General features: G+C 42.2%; 2 protein-coding genes across 4 annotated transcripts in view; one reads left to right on the top strand and one right to left on the bottom strand.

Annotated features, from left to right (window-relative positions):
* The window catches only part of LOC105828292 (protein cueball), a 75,474-nt gene that overhangs the window by 15,748 nt on the left and 38,675 nt on the right, over window positions 1-21,051 (bottom strand). The window contains exon 1 of one of the 2 annotated variants that reach the window (XM_036290054.1): window positions 4,642-5,678. The exons of the other annotated variant lie outside the window; for it this stretch is intronic. The gene's annotated coding sequence lies outside the window, so the exon portion shown is untranslated. Of the gene's footprint in view, window positions 1-4,641; window positions 5,679-21,051 lie in introns of those variants that run through there. 2 annotated transcript variants of the gene reach the window in all.
* Window positions 5,295-20,974, top strand: LOC105840588 (protein disabled). Of its 2 annotated transcripts, XM_012687558.3 has the most exons (7): window positions 5,507-5,735; window positions 10,156-10,370; window positions 10,454-10,597; window positions 13,107-13,250; window positions 13,713-13,961; window positions 14,226-14,471; window positions 14,563-20,974. In XM_012687558.3, the coding sequence occupies exons 1-7, from the start codon at window positions 5,699-5,701 to the stop codon at window positions 18,886-18,888; spliced, it is 5,361 nt and encodes a 1,786-aa protein (XP_012543012.2). In that variant the 5' UTR covers window positions 5,507-5,698; the 3' UTR covers window positions 18,889-20,974. The 2 variants fall into 2 exon arrangements, with proteins under 2 accessions (XP_012543013.2, XP_012543012.2); XM_012687559.3 differs by lacking the exon at window positions 13,713-13,961 and having other exon boundaries at window positions 5,295-5,735.

Raw genomic sequence — 21,051 nt, 5'->3', positions numbered from 1 at the left:
TTCATTAATATCTTCGTGAGAAAAAACGCTTTAATTATCGTTAATTGGTAAACCGATAAATATTTATTAAATTTTATTATTATATATCTGATTATATTGTACCGAGAGATATAAATATAATGTTTCCGCGCCGAAATAAACACGCGGCAACAGTAAAACAAACCATATAGTATATCTATATATGTTATAGCAGCCCTTGTAAAACATCTAAGATTATCAAATCTCAGAAACGGTTGGGCCGATAAAGTTCTAAAGAGTCAAATTACTTGAAAATCATGCTTGCCTTTGATAATTTTTTATGATATAATGAATAAATGTACGAAAGTAAAGTTTTGAGAGATATTTATAATACACGATATATAAAGAATAAAAATTATATTTTTTAACAAATATATATATTGCTGAAAACATTAAATCTAGCTCACTTTTTTTTTATTCGATCCATTGTGTAGAAATTTATCTGCTAACAAGTTTTCTAAAGATTTTTTGCTAAAAATCGTCAATGTAATGATATCTTGATTTTTAATAAGACTTAAAATAATAAATTGCAAATTAACTGGTCTTTTTTAAATCTATGTAGAATACAAATTTAATTAAAATGTCTTTTTTTTTACTTAAAAATATAATTAAGTTTTATTTCCGTTTGTTCATTGATCGATGCAGTGATCCTACTGTTATAATTTTTGACATAACATGTAACGCTCGCAAATGATTTCTCGCTAGCCCTGCATTGAAGAAAATTGTTGAGAATATCTGTTGCGTCTCTATGACAACCACATTTACATGCATGTAAAGCAATAATATCCTCCGACCATTGAACTAGAATACTACTGAATAAACGCACACTGCCCATATTACTACTGTACATATATCAAAGTTTCTGTAGAGAGACAGCATTTCTCAGGAGATTATATGGCCGGTATTCAAATTGGTCCTTATATTTAACCGTTAAATCTTAAAATATGTTAAATCCATTACCGAGTTGTATTAGCATTAAGACATTACTCAAGATAATCTTGAAATAAGAAGTAAATATGAATAGCGACTTTTCTTTTTTAAAATGTGTTAAGTCAATTATCGAGTTGTAATTAGCATTAAATATTACTTACGTAAGATCTTGAAATAAGAAATAAATATAAATATCAACTTATCTTTCTTATTCGCCTTGCGCGTGTACGGTAGATACTCTGTACAGTCCTTATCAAAATTTTAAAAAAGTGAGATTCAACTAGAAACGTATGAAAGGGAATTTTTTTTTGAAATAGTGACTTTCTGGTTACATTTTTTTAAGTGTTTCGTAGAAAGATGTAAAATAACATAAGATAGCACAAATCTTAATATATCTTAATATATCATTTTTCAAATAAGATAATAAAAAATTCATCATTAAAATTTATAATCCTTCTTTATTGTAAAATGATATTCATTCTATCATAATAAAGTAATAGAATCTATACAACAATTTAAACTTAAAATTTTACGCTTTATCATTTCATTATTATAAAATTACAAATCTCATCATTAAGTTCAGATTATCGTTTTCCTTCTGAAACTGACTTAGAGCCGGTTGTTCCAACTTCTTGGTAAACTTACCTACCAGGTAAGCATATATGTGTCTATCTTTCTTTTCTTAAATAAATAAAGACAAACATATATTTATCTGATAAATAAGTTTACCAAGAAGTTGAAACAACCGACCCTTAAATGAACGTTTGATTAAGACTGTACTGAGACAGACACATAAGTGTCTCCTGAGAGTCATTTCTTTCGACAGACCAGCGACGTGACAGCGCGCGTTTCAGTAATGCAGTGTCACCAATACAAAAGAAAAAGCATTAATATGTGCGCACATTAGAGTTATAATCAATTTTGCACAACGGAAGAGGATCGTTTATGAATGTAAAGAGCACAAATAAATAACTTGGATAATGGAAAAATTTCAAACCTCCTTACTTTACTTTGTTTTAATTAATTTCCTTACAAAGATAAAAAGTCGCGACATTTATTACAAAGTAAAGTTGTTGCACGCATTGACGCAAATTGATATAATAATTTAATAAAAAATATAGTTACATCATGTATGTACTAATAATAAATTTAAAAAGCAAAGATGCGTTTCTCGATGTGACATGTGCGTGTGATATTTAGTCGTTTTTTTTATTATATACACAATTTATTTAATTATATAAACAAAATATTTCATTATTTGTCACTTATTATTTATTATTTCTTATAATAATTTTCTACAGTAAGTTTATCTCTCCTTTAAAAGCAGCTCGACACTAACAACGCATTTTGGGCATCAAAACGTAAATTTTTTTTAGAATAAATATGTTTTTCACGTTTATTTCTTAGCGAGCTTTCTTTGCAGCAAATCAAATCAGATTACGTAACCGTAACAAACACGTAAACGGAGGAATTCTGGATGACGAATTTCCATTTACATTGAATGCAAATTGTACGTCATTTTAAGTCTTACAAATCAACCGCTTAATATTCTTCGACATTTCCGATTCGATGCGGATTCACTTCAGAAACGAATTGAAAATCTGATACGCGATCGATTGCTACGTCACTGCAATCGCGTGCAACGGCACGTGGCCGGCACGCGCCAATTTTTGTTTCGCGCTTCCATTTAAGGATGTATGTATGCCACATTTTAAAGTATCAAAGGATGTTCAAATATTATAAATTTTTATATATTATGTTTGCATATTTGTCTAAGATTTAAGCAAATTTTCTTATTAGTTTAAAAGTTATTTTTTTTGCCTGTGTTTACCTTTCTTGTGTAAAAATTCTTGTGTAAAATATTTTGTAATTTATTGCAAATTTTATGAGAAAATAACATTACAAATTAAATAAAATTTCATACATACATTATACAACTCTAATAAATATTCATACAAAAGTTGCATCCAATTGTTTTTTCTATATTATTTGTTTGGCTGTTTAGTAAACAGTTATTTACCTGCAGCAAAACAGACTTTTGCAGCATGCGTCATTGTTATCACATTTTTCAGTTTTTTTTCTTTGTAGCTGTTTAAAAAAATTCGGGCACAAGCCGTTGCACGTGATTGCAGTGACGTAGCAATCGATCGCGTATCAGATTTTCAATTCGTTTCTGAAGTGAATCCGCATCAAATCGCTCGTGAAATGTCGAAGAATATTAAGCAGTTGATTTGTAAGACTTAAAATGACGTACAATTTGCATTCAATGTAAATGGAAATTTGTCATCAAGATCGAAATTTACAATCAAAAGTTGTCATTGATTCGAAAAAAAAACTTGAAACTTGAAGTTTTTAAATTTGGATAACTTTTAGATTGTAAAACGCAATACAAAATTTGTAAATGACGGAATTCACAGGTAAATGACGAAAATAAAAACGGAAAAAGCAACATTTTCTTCACTAAAAAAAACACTTTTTCTTTAAATAATTTAATCCTACTAATATTTTTAATTTCCGAAACACACAATTATCTCTCATGTATACATTTTTATTATCTCAATTTATTTTTAATTTTTTAAAAAATTGGCAAAAATTGTTTATTTATAATTATTTATACTATAAACTTTGTTCATTTATTTACAATAAAGTAAGAATAACTATTGACATCACAAATACGTATTTTTTATTCTTAGATAAGATATGTTATCCTTATAATAATATTACAATAATACTGTAATTGAAACCTAACTCAATTAATTTTTATAAGTACATTGCAATTGAGCTTTCATAAATTACAGTACTACAAGCTCCACAGCTGATAATAAGTACTCTGATTGTCTATATTATCGACATAAGGTTAACTTGTTCCGTTTTACAATTGTAATATTTAAATATTTCAAAAAATACACTAAAACTTCCATATTTTGATATCTCCTTAAGAATTTTTCAAAAAATTAAATAATTTCTGTCTATGTAGAAAGAGAACTTTCAAACTGCAATAGCAGTACCTCAAGATGCACTTAGTCTTAAGCTAAAAAATTAATATACATAATTATAAAATCTATCGTAAGAAGAAATCTCTTTTTTTTATAACTCGCGAATCTGATAATAAAAAATACATAATTTCCTTTTTTTTTTTTAAAGAAGTTTTATCATCAGAAAAATCTTACATACGTAAGAAAAAACAATATAAAAATTAATAAGATAAATGATATTTCAGAGTAATCGAATATTACGCCAATGTCACAATTAAGTGATGTCGAGGGAAAGTCGGGAAAGCGAAAGTCGGCGGGAAGATCGCTCAGTTCGAACGATACTTCCGAGATGATGCGTGATGATATAACGAATGTATCCCGGAAGTAAATAGCACAGCGAATAATCGCACTACGGATTACAAATAATTCTAAACAAGAAACAAACGGAAATTAAAATCGTAACCGTACGCCACACCGACATAAAACATCTCTTTTCACTGATTAAAAAACTCGTGATATTTTCATTTCTCTACAATCAGTAGATCAAATCGTTCCACTAAAATCACGTTTGAAAATAATTTTACAAATTTGTTTTCCCGAGTCACGTCTTTTCGTTGTAATTATTAAATTCATAACTAATTTATAAAAACGTTTAAAAGTGTCCCTTCGAAATCCTCCAAATATTACAAACGTGATCGCTTAAATCCACATCACTGACCGGAGAGGTAAGTAGAGTCGGCGCGAATTATCTGAGACTTTACTCGAACGATAAAGGTATCATCCCACGGGAGAACGCGGTCTCATTTACTGAGTCTTCCGGCTCCGGATCCTCTCAGGACGGCGCCGACGGTAGAACGCGAGAGAAACGTCGCTCACGGCGAAGCGAGAGCGGCCCGGAGCGACGACGACGAGTACTAGGCAAGGCAGACAGGCAAGGCAGGCAAGCGTATATTATTGATCAATAAAAGCATGAGCACCCGTGCCGGCGGTGGCGGCGGCGGCGATGGTGGCGGTGGTGGCGGTGGTGGCAGCTGTCACTTTCTCTGCTCGTTTTTACGTAGCGCGCGCGGATACACGCGCTCGCCGCCGCGCGCGCGGAACCGTGTCCCCGGTGCCAGGCAGCGGCACGCGGAGCGATCCTCGCGACCCTGCTGCTGGTCGTCCCGTCCCGACGACCGCCGCGGTGGTGCGTCGTCGCGTTTTGAGGTGGTACGTGTAGGCGGTGTGCGTGACGCGACGTATGCGAGCACGCGTGATAAGCACGCGCCACTCGTCTCTCTCTCTCTCTCTCTCTCTCTCTCTCTCTCTCTCTCTCTCTCTCTCTCTCTCTCTCTCTCTCTCTCTCGGTCGCTTACGTGCTCTCGGCGTATATATACGTATACGGGAAATATCCACGAAGGGTGAGACGCCGGTCGAGAGAGGAGGGGGGATAGTAGTGCGAGAGGGGGCACGGTGGAGTAAAGAGAGAAAGAGAGAGGGTGAGACCAGGGGGGGTGCGCGAGCACGGAGGGAAGAAACGGGAAGAAGGAGAGAGACAGAGGGAGAGACCGACGTGCTACGACATGTGTCCGTGCTGAAGTAATCGTGTCCACGACCGTGCCGTCGTACGAGGGTGCGCCTTCAGGCAGGGTGACCGGCTCTCCGCGGGAGAGGGGGGCGGGTGAGAGAAGGACAGAGGGAAAATTGTCGTCATCCCCTTCGTGGTGCCGTTCCTCGGGGGCGCTCGCTCGCTCGCCCGCTCGCTCTCTCTCGCCGTCGTCTACGCGGGACCACCGATGCAGACCTTACGGAAAAAAAACAGTCCGTGCAAGTGTGAGTAGAGAGCGAATTTTCGTCGGAGTTTCTCTCGGACTCGTGTGCCCGTTTCGCAAGTTTCTCGCTCGCTCGCGATCACGAAAAAGAGAGTTCTACGTGTTTCCTTTCCCCGTCATCATCCCCGACGACGAGACGACGACGGGTGCTTCTGGTGACACCCTGTAGATCCGCGAGGGGTGGTTAGGGGTGCCACGTAATATGGCTTCCTCGTGTCGCTCGGAGGGAACGTGTTGCTCCGGGCGCATCATACGATTTCGCAATTTGAGACGCGGCTGACACGCGTCTTGTGCGGCGCAAGGGTTGTGAGAAGTGGATTCGCGAATTTCGCTCGCGAAGACCGGAAGTGGTTCCTCAAGCTCGCGCGACCGTTTACCGACCGTGCGACACCGCCGCGATTGCGCGTGACGCCGACAGATGTCGCGGGCTGTGCCGTACGCGTGTTCTAGATTACTACTAGACTACCCTTTTAGCGAAAGACAGCGCGAAAACGTGCTTATCCTCTTATTCGATTAGGCGTTTAATTGAAATCATAAAAGAATGTCACGGGAAACAGGGAGATCTCGTTATGGATACGAATCGGAAAATAGTCTAGCGAAGTTTACCGCAAAAACACGCCGATTTTAAGTGATATACATCGACATCTGCGTTTCCTCATTATATATTCAAAACTAAAACGGTCGATAGTTGTCCGATTATGCTTGTGAAATGTAAAGGTGGCATTAACTGCAAAAAGGGAAGTAAAAAATGTCATTAAATGAAATGCAAAATCGCAAGAAATTACATAGGAAGATGCACTTCATATAGACAATTTTTTGAGTCACGTGGCAACGATTCTTCTCTCTTCCCGTTTGTTCCATTGATTGCACCTGATTTTCTGATGTTGTCACATATTCATTTTTGCAATGATCATAATTCTTTTCTAAGTACGCTAATACAGCATATCCGTAAATAAGCAGGTCAAGTTTGAACGAGAGCCGGACTTCTTCGATCCAAGCTTTTTTTGCGAAAATGTCAAGAGTGGTCTTGTTGCGATAAAAATATTTTCACGACGATACACCAAGTTTTCCGATACGTTTGGTTGCTGTGTTGTCGCATGCATCGCAGATCGGGCAACACACATTTATAGAGTAACTTCAGTATATATGCCTATCGAAAACTTAATTCGTCACACATTATTTACTGTGTTCAAATAAATTGTATCAATAAAAGCTTTGCTTACTGTCTACTATTATAAAAAATTTTAAAAGTAAAGTATTAATTTTCTTATATTAAAAAAAACTTAGAAATTCTTAGAACGAGATGTATAGTCATTCGTGACAATCAAACTAAATAAGGAATACAAAAGCTAATCATTTCTATTTTGGTGCACTCCAACTCTCTACACTTATGTAACAAAATAATCACTAAGCCTTTTATACTCCCTATAGAGAGAGCAATCATTTTAGATTGTTATACATCGCTGCGCTACTCACAACACTGACAAATTCAATTCACTCTATTATTGAAACTTAATAACAGTAAACTAAAATCATAACGCAATATATTTTAAAAGATGTTAACTTTTTAACTTGATTAAATTTCTTCATTTCAAGTTATTTATGCATTTAACTTACATGTATATAATACTTAAACTTCAAACATTTATAATACTTGACTAAAATATATTAATAATTTAACTGAAGATATTTAATCAAGTTGAAGAATTTAACCAAATTAACAACTTTTTTCTCAGTGTGCAGCACAAAGGCATATAACGTAGTGGTTGCGCGAGTAAATCATCTTCATCCCTTTTACTTTTCCTAACTTCTGCGACGTAAACACTGGAGTTACTTTATATTGTTACTATAAAATGCAGCTTGATTTCAAAACTTGATTAGATCGGAAGAAATCCGATGAAATTTCAGAAACATTAAATATGATGTCTTTGGATCCAACCCCAAGAAAAATATACGCAAGTGAAAGAGAGAGAGAGAGAGAAAGAGAGAGAATCGTAGTCGATAAAATAATTAACAATGCTCCTTCATCTTGTCGCGCGTCTCATCTCACGCGGGCCGCAACAATAATTATTGTTGAAATGGAGGTGCGGGACCAACAAGTGCGATGCAGGGCGCATCTGGCGCACGAAAAGCAAGAGGAGAGAAGGAGGAAAGAGCCGCGATGAAAAGTTGGATTGGTACCGGACGTATATACACCACTTCAAGTGCCGCCAGTTGGCGTTCTCCACTCGAAGGCTACGAGTGCCTTCGAACAAACGTCAGGGCAGTCTTCGGTCATTAAATTCGCAGGGGCAGCGAGGAGCCCGCTGTGAGAGAGAGAAAAAGTCGCGATATACCTCTCGTTTCTTTCTTTTTTTTTTGCGCTCTTTCGGTATTATTTAGGTTTCCGACAGATTTATCGTGCCCCTGTTTGCTTGCACATATACGTACCCTCGTCCTCGATGAAGTCAACGCGTATTCGTTCGCGCAGTATAAAAGCTAATACAACTATTCTCGAACAATAATGCACACAGTTATTTATGTTTCGCGCAGATATTCACGTAAGATCCCCTGATAATCCCGAGATTAAACTAGTTGCATTCATTATAACTTGCGCCGTGCGATCGTAACCGCGAAGTTATAACGAGGCGTGCGACTGACGTTTTGTATCGCTTCAAATATTTATCTCCACCTCCTCCCTCCCTCCCCTCGATAGTTCGTTCGTCAAATCGGACACTTCTATTTCTCAAAACGGATGCAATAAATGACATTATATCATCCCGGTTACGAATGGAGTATCGATCCAATTATCAGCTTCCGAGTCATTAATTTTAACGCAACGGTCCTCAGTGAACGAGAGATCGTCCTCGGCGACACTCGGGTCTCTCTCCTCTTCTCATTTTACAGTCCCGCCGGTCAAATTGGTTGTACGACCGATCGATGTCGATTTAACGGGCGCGGACCTATCGCCGCTGTCGGGGCGATCGCTTCTCGGGGGCTTCCTGCTTCTTCCCTACAACTCCCCGCGGCTCCAAATACGATAATTCGATCTACCGGGCGAGTCTCCCTCACGCGAGACCGAGTCGAGCCCGCACGTCCCCCGAAACCCCAGTTCCCTCCCTCCCCCTCTTCCCCGTGTGGGCTGGCGGCGGGCTTTCGTATTTTCGCGTTACTTCTGCGACGGTTCACCGCGCGGAATGGATTGAGCACGATTCGCGGCGAGCGGCCTTAAACTCGTTGTCGTACTGTACTGCTCCCCGATTAATTTTTTTTTAACCTTCCAACTACTCCACACACGATGACTGTATTCTGACTCTCTTGCGATGTGGCACACGAGGTTCCCAGTGAAGCAAAAATATGTCAGAAGTATGTCATTAAAAGAAAAGATGTATACGCTTTTGCGGAAGTATCTAAAAGTTTAGATACGCTGTAAAAAATTTTTGTAAAATTACAACTATAATAGGGGGTAATTTTGAGACCAACTATAATAGTTGTAAATTTACTTTTGTCTATAATTTTGCAGTGTACAAGTAAAAACAAATTTAATTTGTCATAAATTTGTTTACAGTGTATACACCGAAAAAAGGATTTAGTTATAGATACTAGGATTTAGCAACATTTACTAAATTCTTTGGTTAAATAAATGGCCAAATAAAAATTCAGCAACTGCCATGATGTAGTAACTGTTATCAAATGTGGTAATAATTACTAAATATTTTATTAAAAATCACAACTAAATATATTTAGTAACTATTACCACCCAGTTTTTCAGTGTACACAAGTGTAAAAAACAAATTAAGAAATTATTGCAAAAATTCATTATACAAAATTACATACACAAGAAAATTTACAACTATTATAGTTGATCTCAAAATTACCCACTATTATAGTTGTAATTTTACAAAAATTTTTTACAGTGTACACTGAGAAAAAAAGTTGTTAATTTGGCTAAATTTTTCAACTTAATTAAATTTCTTCAATTCAACTATTTATGTATTTCAGTCAAATATATAAATTGTTAAATCGAAGTTCATGTATTTTATGTATTTAAGTTAAATCTACAGGGAATTACAGATTTTTTTTCATATACTTCAGTAAAGCCCTTTTTGTCTATTACGTGTGCACACACAATCGATTCATTATAGCGAATTAAGCGAGAGATAAATACGAACTGATTTCTTTAAAAATCCGTACAACCTTCGTTTTCGTTCGTAAAAAAAGAAAAAAGGAGAGGAAACTTGATCGCAACTGAATAAAATAGATGTGTCATAAACGAGTTATAAATTATGAAATTGCAGACGTCTGAGATTATTTCCGTTCGTTTCTCCAATTAACTTGCCAGTTTTCTCCTTCCCGCCTTTCAATCAAAGGAGGGAGGGGGAGGAGTTAAAGATGTTAACGGGAACAGAGTGGAATATAACTCCGCTTATTCCTGCTTTCAGTCAAAAATGACCCAACCCGGTTCCTTGGGGAGGGCGTGTCGTTCAAGGCGAAGCTGATCGGTATTCTGGAGGTGTCGGAAGCGCGCGGTGACCGGATGTGCCAGGCGGCCTTGGCTGACCTGAAGATGGCGATTCGCGCCGCCGGCGAGCACAAGCAACGAATCGCCGTTCAGGTCAGCATAGACGGGCTCCGTTTGAGGGACGAAAAGACGGGGGTGAGTAACAACGAGAGTTATTTATTGCACGCATTCGAGCGGATCGATTTACGCCATTTACGATTACATCCCTCCTCCCGCAGGACTGCCTGTATCACCACCCGGTGCATAAAATATCGTTCATAGCTCAGGACATGAGCGATTCGAGAGCCTTCGGGTATATTTTCGGGTCACCGGACACCGGGCATCGATTCTTCGGCATCAAGACTGACAAAGCGGCGAGTCAGGTAAGCTTTTATACTTTACGCAACATTACATCCTCCCCCCCCCTCCTCAAAAAAAATTCCCTCGTCTAACGCGAAGTTGCGTGAAGTGCGAAATAACGTAACTTAGATGAGCTCTCGTGTCTCTGTGATTTAAGTGCGCTCAGTTTTGAAGAGAGCCCGCGTATCACACGCGCCCCCGTGGCGAACACCCCGCAAATCTAATCAGAGCGCACAAGACAGAAGGAGCGAGGGGCTCCGATCGAATTGATTTCGCAGCTCGAGAGTTACACCCGGGGACACGCACGGGCGATTGCGATTTCGCGTTCCTGCGTTCGCCGCCAAACGCGGTTAAAGTGTGTCAATTATCGGGAACGATCGAGTAGCCGGCTGCCGGGGGATGGGGGGAGGGGTAGCCGGGAGAGAAGAGCGGGGTAGCCTCTAGAATGATATTTGCCCGATCCGAGAAGCAATATCGACCCCGGGCGACCGTAATCCCGGACGCGTATGTAAATAATTGCATTACACGGCTACGCGTTCGACTCCACCCTCCTTCTCCTCCTCCTCCGGCGTGGTCCTCGCCGCGGGAGATTGTTGCCGGATTATCCACGGCTCGCCTCGTATCGCCCCGTTCAAAGGGATCGACGACGGCAACTTCTTGATATTCAAATCCTCTGGTGTATATATATCCCACTTTTCTGCTCGAGCACCGCGCGGTTTGAGCGAAACGCGTCCCTTTGTTGCGTTTTTTTCCCCGCGAACGAGAAATACCAAAATGCGCGATCGGTACGAGCAATTATTTCTTAATCGAAATCGACTGGAAGCGGAATAGCCGTAAAAATATTATTCTAGGGACATTAATGAGTGACAGACAATTTAATTCTAATAATGAGTTTGTGACGAATGAATTGGACACACAAGAGCAATTGAAAAATTTCCTACAAAAACTAAACAAGTCCAAAGGTTTTTTCAATAAATTCCTCGAAATATTATTATTAATTCTAATACCTAAACTTTTACTTATATACCTATGTCCAAATAAAATTACCACGTTTATTATATTTAAAAAGAAATATAAAAAAATGTTTTTGCTAAGAGCAACTCGTACAATTGTGTAAATAAAAAGTGTACAAATCATTTTGCTTTATTATTTGAATAATATTTCCTTCTTATCTTTTATTATTATCAATATAATAATTATATATTTTATAAAAAAACAAATATAATGAAATACATATAAAATTCTAAATGCGTTTATTATTATTATTCTTTTAAATGAGTTCTCCAAATATCAATTAAAGCTTATAACTTTTAAAAAATGCCACATATATTGAAAAGTAAAGTTTTTTTTTTTCTTTAAAAATAACTCTTTGGGACTTGTTTAATTTTTGTAGAAAACCGTTCAACTACGTACAATACTTTGGCCACTGGTTTATATGAATTCAATTGCGATTAAGATTATTCTGATCTCATTCATTAGAAAAGTGGACGGATACTTTCCTGAACCACAGCTTAATATATGCGCTTGTTAAACATTGAAAATGAGTTCGTAATAGTTCCGCCGAGCACGGTATTACGGTATTATTCGCGTAATACGTTGGCGGTCGCGAGTAACTTTCCGCAAGACGAGTATCAGGCATAATAGCACTGAACAGAAGTTCATGACGACTATAATCGGCCCGCGTTAAAGGAGGAATATGTTTAACTCTGTCGTGGAGCGCGCGCCGGAGACTTTCGCTCTCGATCGCGCGTTTCTGCTGCTGCTGCTGCTGCTGGCACAACTGCCGGGCCCTCAACTCGCGCAATTCAATAGCGGCGATTATCGCTGCGAAAATGAAATCAGCACGGTGAGAAGCTCGCTCGCGCGACAGGTGGCAAATTAATTCAACAACCTTACGCCTTCATTCAATTTCCAAGTTTAATTTCTGCGCTCGCCTCCTGTAAGCGGCCCCGGTAATCCACGCCCGTATATTCGGCGGCGGTTGTGTTTGACGCGCCGCTGGAGGTTTTAACCGCCGTGGAATCGCGGCAAACAGAGGGTCGTTCGTGCCGATAGCACAGGGGTTGGCAGGGAGGGAAAGGGTGAGAGTAAAACGAACGATCGAAGAAGGGTTTCGGAAGTTACGGTCAGCGGACGTGGGTAGCGCTCCCTGTTTCCTCGATATTTTTCATTCCCGAAGAAAAAGGAGATAATTCGGATCCGCCGGGAATTCTCCGAGACTTTAAATTGGTCTCAAGTTAAAATATCCTCTTTTTTTTGTCTCTTGCGTAACACGAGAGACCAAGAGGTGGAAAACGAAAAAATTAATTAGCAAAAAATCTTGTTTAATCCTTTTAAATCTCTGTTACTATGAAGATTAAGTTTCTCGAGAAGAGGATCTCTTCAAAAATTAAATTAATTTGGGAAGAATATTCTCGGGGAAAAAGGGATTCTCCAGATGTTCGAATATGCGAAAAAGTAAACGGGTTTTCGCCCACAGCAAATTCGACATAGTCGCACAAGTGGCACAAAGAGGAACATTTTGTTTAACAGGTGGTGATAGCGATGCGGGACCTGTTTCAAGTAGTGTTCGAGCTGAAGAAAAAGGAGATTGAACTGGCGAAACAGCAGAATGCCCTTAATGCGATTAAATTCCACACCGGCGGTATTTTCGTTGAGTCGGCACCCGACACTAAGGTGAGTCCCGATCTCTCGAAATAATTGCTTCAGTCAAGATATGTCGACTAAATTGTTCTCTCAAGAGAACCTTCTTTATTTTTAACCGCTTCTCCATTTTCCTCATAGAGTGTGCCTGAAGTATTATTATCCACGGACTCGTTTATTCAAATATTGTCTAAAGACAATAGATAATGTTTGACTGATTCTTCGTATCTTTCTAAATAAAATTAAAAAGTCCAATTTGAAAAGTTACGAACTTTGATAGCCAATTTTATCAACGTTACCTCGTCACAATTAATACAATTGTTTGCCATTGTCTACATTGTAATTCATTATATTACATTGTAATTCAGAAAGAAATAAAGAATCGGTTGAACGAACAGTACGAGTTAATCGGCGTTGGTGGAATCGGCTTTAAGAGAAATAGTACTGATAATAGTAATTAACAGAAGCCAGACGCGTTACGATAATTTGTCGCAGGGCGCAGCAGGCACCGAGTCATCGTTTCATCGTATTCGCACGATGAACTGCGAGGTCGACAAAACCGCCGATCGCAAGAACGAGGCGCAGAGCGGCGTGATTGCGGATTTGCTAGATCTGCAGTTCGAGCTGAACTCGCTGCAGCAGGGCATTCATCAGTTGGACAAAATTACGCCAGAAAATCCCGTACTGTCTACCGACGATCTATTCGAGACCGATCCGTTCGGTGATTCTTTCGCGAACATGAAGGTGCGATTGGTATTGCGAATTTCCGAGTATCCTCTCCTCATCTATTGAGCTAGCAAACGAAACTGCCACAAATTGCGTTTGTTACTTTAATGTCGGTGTGAGCGGAGAAAAACTGTACCTTTCTTCTCGTAATCCGACATATCAAAAAATGAATTGCAGATTGCGTAATCGTTTACAATACCGTGATACTCATAGTGAAGAAACGACACTTCCTGTCGCTTCTTATCGTACGTTCAACGTTTTATTTTCCCATACCTGTTGCAGCTGCAGGACACAGTTCGTCCGATTCTGCCACCGCCACCCTCCTCGACAAAGAGGGGGCATTTAGAGCGACAGCATACTGTACCGGCACCGCCCGCATCAACCACTTCCAGTCCGGCGACATTAGTTAGTAAGACGCCACCGCCGCAAAGCACAATTCACTGGTTCAACAAGGAGGCCGAGGATCTCTTCAATGACAAAGAGATCACGAACCTAAGTAAAAATTCGATGACGAAGGATCAGGAGGACGTGAGTGTCAATTTACGTGTACTCTTCGTTATATATTTTTTTTTTATAAACATATTTCTAAAAATTTCATACGACGCATATCATGCTACAGAGCTCGCTGGAGACCACGCCACGTAACAGTCAAACGAAAAGTCCGCAAATCGACGTGTTTACGGAGTTGGATCCCCTGGGGACCGGCCTGATCAAACCTTACGTGGACAAGAAGGACTTCTTTCAGCACTTGAAAAATCCACCGAAGAAGGTCCTCAAGGATCTGGTGTCCACGAGTTCTACCGACAGTTTTCCGACCAACTTTAATATTACGACCAGCATGGAATCGACGAAATCGCAGAACGAGAGGTCATCGAGAGAAAGTGAGGACGGCAATTTCGCCAATTTCGATCAATTCGATGAAAACGAGGCAGGCCAGTCCTCTCAGCAGAGAATCGATTCGCCACCGAAGAAAGAGACGGTCACGCGATCGATACATCATCAGCCTCTCTCGGTGTCTCTGCCACCGGAGGAGCCAACGGTAACCAAAGGAACCACTGCGGGGGGAAGCTCAATCCTTTGCAGCATGGATAGAGATTCGACGGAATCGACACAGGGATTGGTGAAGCTACCGAGTCCGAAGAAGTATCTTCAATCAGTGCGGAAGAGGGACTTCGATATCGATTTGCCGGCCGGAAAAACGCAGTCCATGGAGTCCAACAAGCAATTCCCGGTGGACTTCTCGATGACGAACGAGTCGCCAGCGTCGCCGTTACGGTCTTGCTCGTCGGAAGCGAACTCGCGTCTCTCCAGCTCGAGCGCGGAGTTGGATCTAGTGCCGGAACCGCCGCCCAGGGGCGCGGGAAATATCCTAATCAACCCGCCGCCTTTACCGCCGAAGAAGCAGGGGGCCCGTGGGGGCGCCAGGCCACCCCCCAGACCGCCGCACACGGAGGGACATTTCCAGTACGACTTCCCACCACGCGAGACCTCGCCGTCGCCCACGAAAATCGCGAGGGACAAGAACAAAAGCCCGCCGAGAGAACTCAAGGGTCATCAGTTTGACGACAATTTCAGCCCGCCCGCGCACATACCCAGCAGATCGGACTTTACGACCACTGCCTCCTTCGAGGATTCCTTCAGCTCGATAATATCGTCCACGACGTCGTTCTCGTCCGTTCCCTTCACCAGCAGCAGCGGCAGCAGTAGCACGGTCTCGGTCAAGGATTCCAAGAAAACGAAACCGCCGCTCGACATCACGCTCAGCCAACTGACATCATCATGGACGAATTTAGATGAGTTAGCCTCCAGTCTCGGCATGACGACCCAGGAACTGACGGGTCTGACTTTGACCCAGCTCACGCAATGCTTGTCGACCCTATCGACGAAGGAGACCGTCGCGGAGGAGACTACCATTCCGTCGACGACAACATCGACGACGGTGAAGGAGCAAACGGTACTGTCAAAACCTGCGACCTCGTCGCTGTCATCATTGGCAGCGTCGAAATCGCTCGAGACGACAGTCGGATCGAGTTTAATCTCGTCCGCGTGCTCGGAGTCCTTCAAAGCCAATTACGAATCGGAGACAAAACAGGATCCTACGTACGATAAGTACGCAGTTTTTCGAGAATTGTTAGAGTTGGAACAGATGGAACAGAAAACGAAGATCGAACAGCCACCTGACGAGAATGAGGAAGCGCTTAGTGAAGACAGGCAAGAGTCCGACAAAGCGGACGTGCAGCTGGAAATGCAGATCAGCGAGAGCACTTCTATAGCATCATTAGTAAATTTGAACATCAAATTATCGGTCAAGAGTGAAAATTTGTTGAAGGAGGAATCCACAACGAAGTCGAACGAAACGACGACTACCTCTCGCGCGAATTTAGCGACAGAGAAGGAAAAATCAATGGACGAAGACAAAGACATTGAAAAGGAAAGCGACGTGATGGTGGACGCAGATGTCACGTCTGATTCGTCCACGGTCCAGCAGACCGAGATAGATGTTGAGGACGATACGGAGAAGACGCAGACTATCATGGAGGCAGAGGAGAAGGGGGAAAATTCCGAGAGGGGAAGCGACGCCAATGGCACATTGTCTGACAAGATCGGCTCTGACATTCTCAACGACGAGACGAACGGCTCGTCCGTGGCCGAGAGATCCTCGACAGAGGTGAAATCCTCGACCTCGACGTCGAGCGACAGATACGCTGCCCTGCGGGAAATCATCGGCGAGCCGGAGCCGGTGCCGATCAAGAAGGACGACGAGGAGTTGATAGGCTCCGCCCGAGCGTCGCCGGTGGTGCAATCTCAGCAACAGATTCAGCAGTCGAGAAGCCTGGCTGAAGTGGAATTGTTGAATTTGTTCTCCGACCTGCCGCCACCGTCGAGCCCGAATATCTCGGCCAAGAAGGATTCGGAGGACCTAAAGGCCGTAGCGATGGACATTTTCGAGGAGATCAAGATGCTGAACACCGGCACGCATCGCGCCAAGGAAACCAAGCCACTGGCTTCGTCCTCGGGTTTTGAGGATATGTTCTGTCCGTTTGCGGAGACAACGCGATTGGACAAGGACGACAGCAAGGAGGATAGCAATTGGGCCAAGTTCGACACGGGTGTCTTTGGCTCGTCCGACAAGTCTTCGTGCGAGGGGCAGCGATCGATAGGCGGCACTTCGCCCTGGTCACCGGACGGCAAGGATTTCCACAGAGAGGTCCCGTTCAAAGGAAGCGGCGGTTACCGGCACTCGGGGGACAGCGACAACGAATGGAAGGACGAGGAGGAGAGCGAGGAGAGCAACGGTAGGGCGCGTGGGGACGGCAGATACTGGTCTAGTTTCCGGCATCCGCGATTCGACGCGCCCGGTTTCGAGGACAGGTCGTTTTACGAGGATCCGGACAAGCGGGACCGTGCAAGCTTCCGCGACAAGATGGGCAGGAAGTCACGCGGCGTACCGTGGACCAAGAGCGGCAGCGTTCATCGACCGCGCGATCCCTCGCCCTGGCACGAGGAGAGTCAGTGGGAGGACGAGGGTCCGCGGCGGTATCCGCATCGGAAAGTGCAGCCCTACATGGACGACGAGGAGCAATACGAGGCGCATTGGAAGTGCCGTCCGAAGCCGCCGCCGCCGCCGCCGCGCAACTGGAGCCACGATGTTCACGGTTCGTACTACGACGACGAGCGTAAGCGGAAACTGATGCTGTGGAACGAAGAGGACCGTTTCGGCAGCAGCCAGGAGAGCATGGGCTACGACGAGGAAGACCGATGGAGCAGAAGAAGGTACGAGAGGAGACGATGGGAGGAGGATAACAGAACATTCTGGGGTAGAAGAGGTCCCCCAGACGCCGACTACTCTATGAGAGAGGCGTATTACTACTATCGCGATAGCAGGGAGAGACCTCACGACTATCCGTCCTGGGATGAGGAGTACCCCCCGGAACGTCCGGGCGATGATTCGCCCAGGTACAATCCGGCGGGCAGGAAGAGACACTGGCCGAAGAGACCCAACAGCGCGAACGACGGCCGCAACAGCGATATGATTTATGCGGACCCGCGCAAGTTCGGCGCCTCCAGGTCCGAGTGCAGCGACAACGACTCCGATCCGTACCTGCGTCCCTCCCAACGCTCTAGAAGCCGTGAGAGTTACTGGGGCAGTGATCAGGAATACGACAGCTGGGTGGAACGACCGTACTGGTCCGAGGGCCCCGACTCGAAGAGCGAGACGATGCACCGCAAGCGAATAGCCAGGCACAAGACTCGACAGGTGCAGAAGACAACGCAGAGTCCATTCGAGGACGATTTCACGCAGAGCGTCGAGCACATGGAGGCGTCCGGTCCGAGCGGCGCGGTAGAGCCGCTGGCGCCAGTGGACGCGCGTATGCGACCGGACGCGGCTGATCAGAAGCGGGAGCCGCCACCCGCGAGTCCGTCGTCTGGTATCAGAGGCCCCAAGGATCATCATCCCAGGCGAGATCTCTCCGTGCGAGAGTACAGTAAACGGTCGAGCTACTTCGAGGACGACCTCACGCCCACGGCGAGCGCGTCCAGCGACGCGTCTGACCGACAGAGGTTGTCGTCCGAGCTCAAAGCCACCCCGGAGGAGCTGCCGTGCGACACCAAGGATCCGCAGCCGCAGCAGCAGCAGCAGCAGCAGCAACAGTCCATCGACGGTTTCACCTCCGAAGACAGCGGTCGCGATTCCTTCTTCAACGGCGATCTGAGGTTCGACGACGACGCCTTCGTCTTCAAGTCCGAGCTGGAAGACAATGTGCCGGACCATCGCGCCACTACGTTGCCGCTGAAGAACTCCAGGCAGGGGAAATACGGACCGGGGAATAATAATAACAATAACAAGACGGCCAGGGGCGATCAGTACATCCGGAAGTCGGAGTCGGTGAATATCTTCGCGAGGGAGAACGATCCGTTCGACGGCGACGATTTCTTCAACTGACCTGTCAGGCGATCGGCGAAAGTGAGGATCGCTAAAATCCCGCGTTGAGTTCGGTGACACTGGCGATGTGGACTAGATAATTGGGAGCTTGGATTAAAAAAAAAAGAGGGCAAAATAGAGAGAAAGAGAGAAGGAACAAAAGGACAAAGGGACGGTTTTCGTGGCGCATTGGAAAAACGTCGGCGGATCGTGAAAAACGGTGGGATTCACGCTACAACGACACACTTGGTTCTCCTCTAGTCGGAACTAGACTATAGCAAATAAACGTAGTAAAATTGAAGGAAGAACTTCGAATGCAAACATATCCGAAAAAATTGTTGTCCATAGCGATTTTTGTTGCGCTTCTCTAGTTTCGCAAAATTCTTTTAAAAATCGTGTCCGAGAGAGAGAGAGCGCAACTCTTCGTCACGCGACTGAAAAGATTTTCTTGTATTTCATCTTGCATTAATTTACAATACACATTCCCCTCCCCCTGTACTTTCTGACAGATTTGTTCAAACTAAACAGATTGATTCGTTTTGAAGAAAAAGTTAAAATACTCGTTCAAAAGTGATTTTGTTTGAGAATTCTGAACGAGTTTTAAAACCACAAATATTCTACAATAAAAAAGCTAGTCACTACTTTAACGAATCTGTATATAATATTATTGATGTATTAGGATCGATTAGGAGAGAGAGAGAGAGAGAGAGAGAGAGAGAGATCAGCATGACTTCATAAATATTTATGTATTACATATTTGTTAAATATCGTTTTTATTTGTATTTATTGTATTTATTTATATACTCAATTTATGTTAATTATTTATTTAATCGTCGTTTTGTTGCAGAAAGTTTGTGAATGTGCAGTTTGACACTATTAGTTTTAAAGAAATTCTAGTCACGTAACCGTTGCATTTGGGAGCTTCGAGAAAGGAGAAGATCGATAGCGCGCGTTTCGGGGACTAATCAAAACATGATTTTTATACATTTTTAACTAGCATTTTTAACTAGCGAATCAATTACTTTGCATTAGGTGTTCGTACATCGTCGAGGCTCCTTCTATAAGCTCCCCTTCGATTTGCCATTCGGTTACGCTGCTGATAAATTGCTCTCACGCGTGAGAGATGCAAAGGGCGGTAGAATTATGTTTACACAGACGAGATTATTGCCTTATGTTCGTCGTATCTTTAATATTCTAGTATGTGAAATTGACTCGAGTACGAAAAGACTGCGTTATTTGATGCATATAAAGTTGGATTGTGGAGAGAAAAGTTTCTTTAAAAAAATATAAACTGATCTACCTTATCCCCTAACCTTTCGATATTATTAATTATTTCACCGTAAGTGGAAAATAAATATAATATTCAGAGAATAATGTAATTCCAAGTCATTTATGATGTAATTTCAAGTTATCACGTTTAACAAAACTTCACAGTTAACGTAATATTTTTATGACAAGATAACTTGAAAATTTCAAACAATATCGTCCAGCGTGTGCATATTTTTTTTTGCAATTCTTTTCCAATTTAACATACAGATTAGTGGCTCGATGGCTTAAATTTACATTATTCTCAATGTTTTTAAAAACTACGTTTCCACGAAAGCAAAAAGAAAGACAAATAAGAATTTTTTACTTCAAGCTATAAATATAACTTGCGTCGCTGCATTTTTTTCCCGTTTAACATCATATACAAGGTGTATCACGAATTCGTTAAGATTTATCGCAATTTCTCCGCTAGCACACCTGCGTGATTTACGTTGATATTTTTGTGCCATCCACCGTATTACAACGATCACGCCGACATTTTACACACTGTATGTACTTATGTAATAATAGTAGTAAATTATTTATCACTCGTTTAATGATTACTCGACACTGTATTGCGAGTATGCGTCTGAAATGATAACGACAATACCGCTTCAATAACAATTCGATTCCTTGTCCTCCCCTCCCCCCAAAAAGATTTGTTATGGCTGATAATCAATTATACATAATCAATGCAAATTTATCTCGCTGTTTTTACATATGACTTCTCAAGGGACCCGTGTAGATACAACTTCGTGCGGTGACTGATGACAAGGAGAAATTAACAACTGTATAAAAAAAATGAATTAAAAGAATATATCGGTCCCATATCTTCAGCACTCTGAACGAGATTAATTATGACGATTATTTAGAAGATTT

Source organism: Monomorium pharaonis, chromosome 7 (assembly GCF_013373865.1).
Source record: "Monomorium pharaonis isolate MP-MQ-018 chromosome 7, ASM1337386v2, whole genome shotgun sequence".
NCBI classification, from domain to species: Eukaryota; Metazoa; Arthropoda; class Insecta; order Hymenoptera; family Formicidae; genus Monomorium; species Monomorium pharaonis.
Note: the sequence above shows the minus strand (reverse complement) of the source record. Positions and strands in the feature narration are given on the sequence as shown.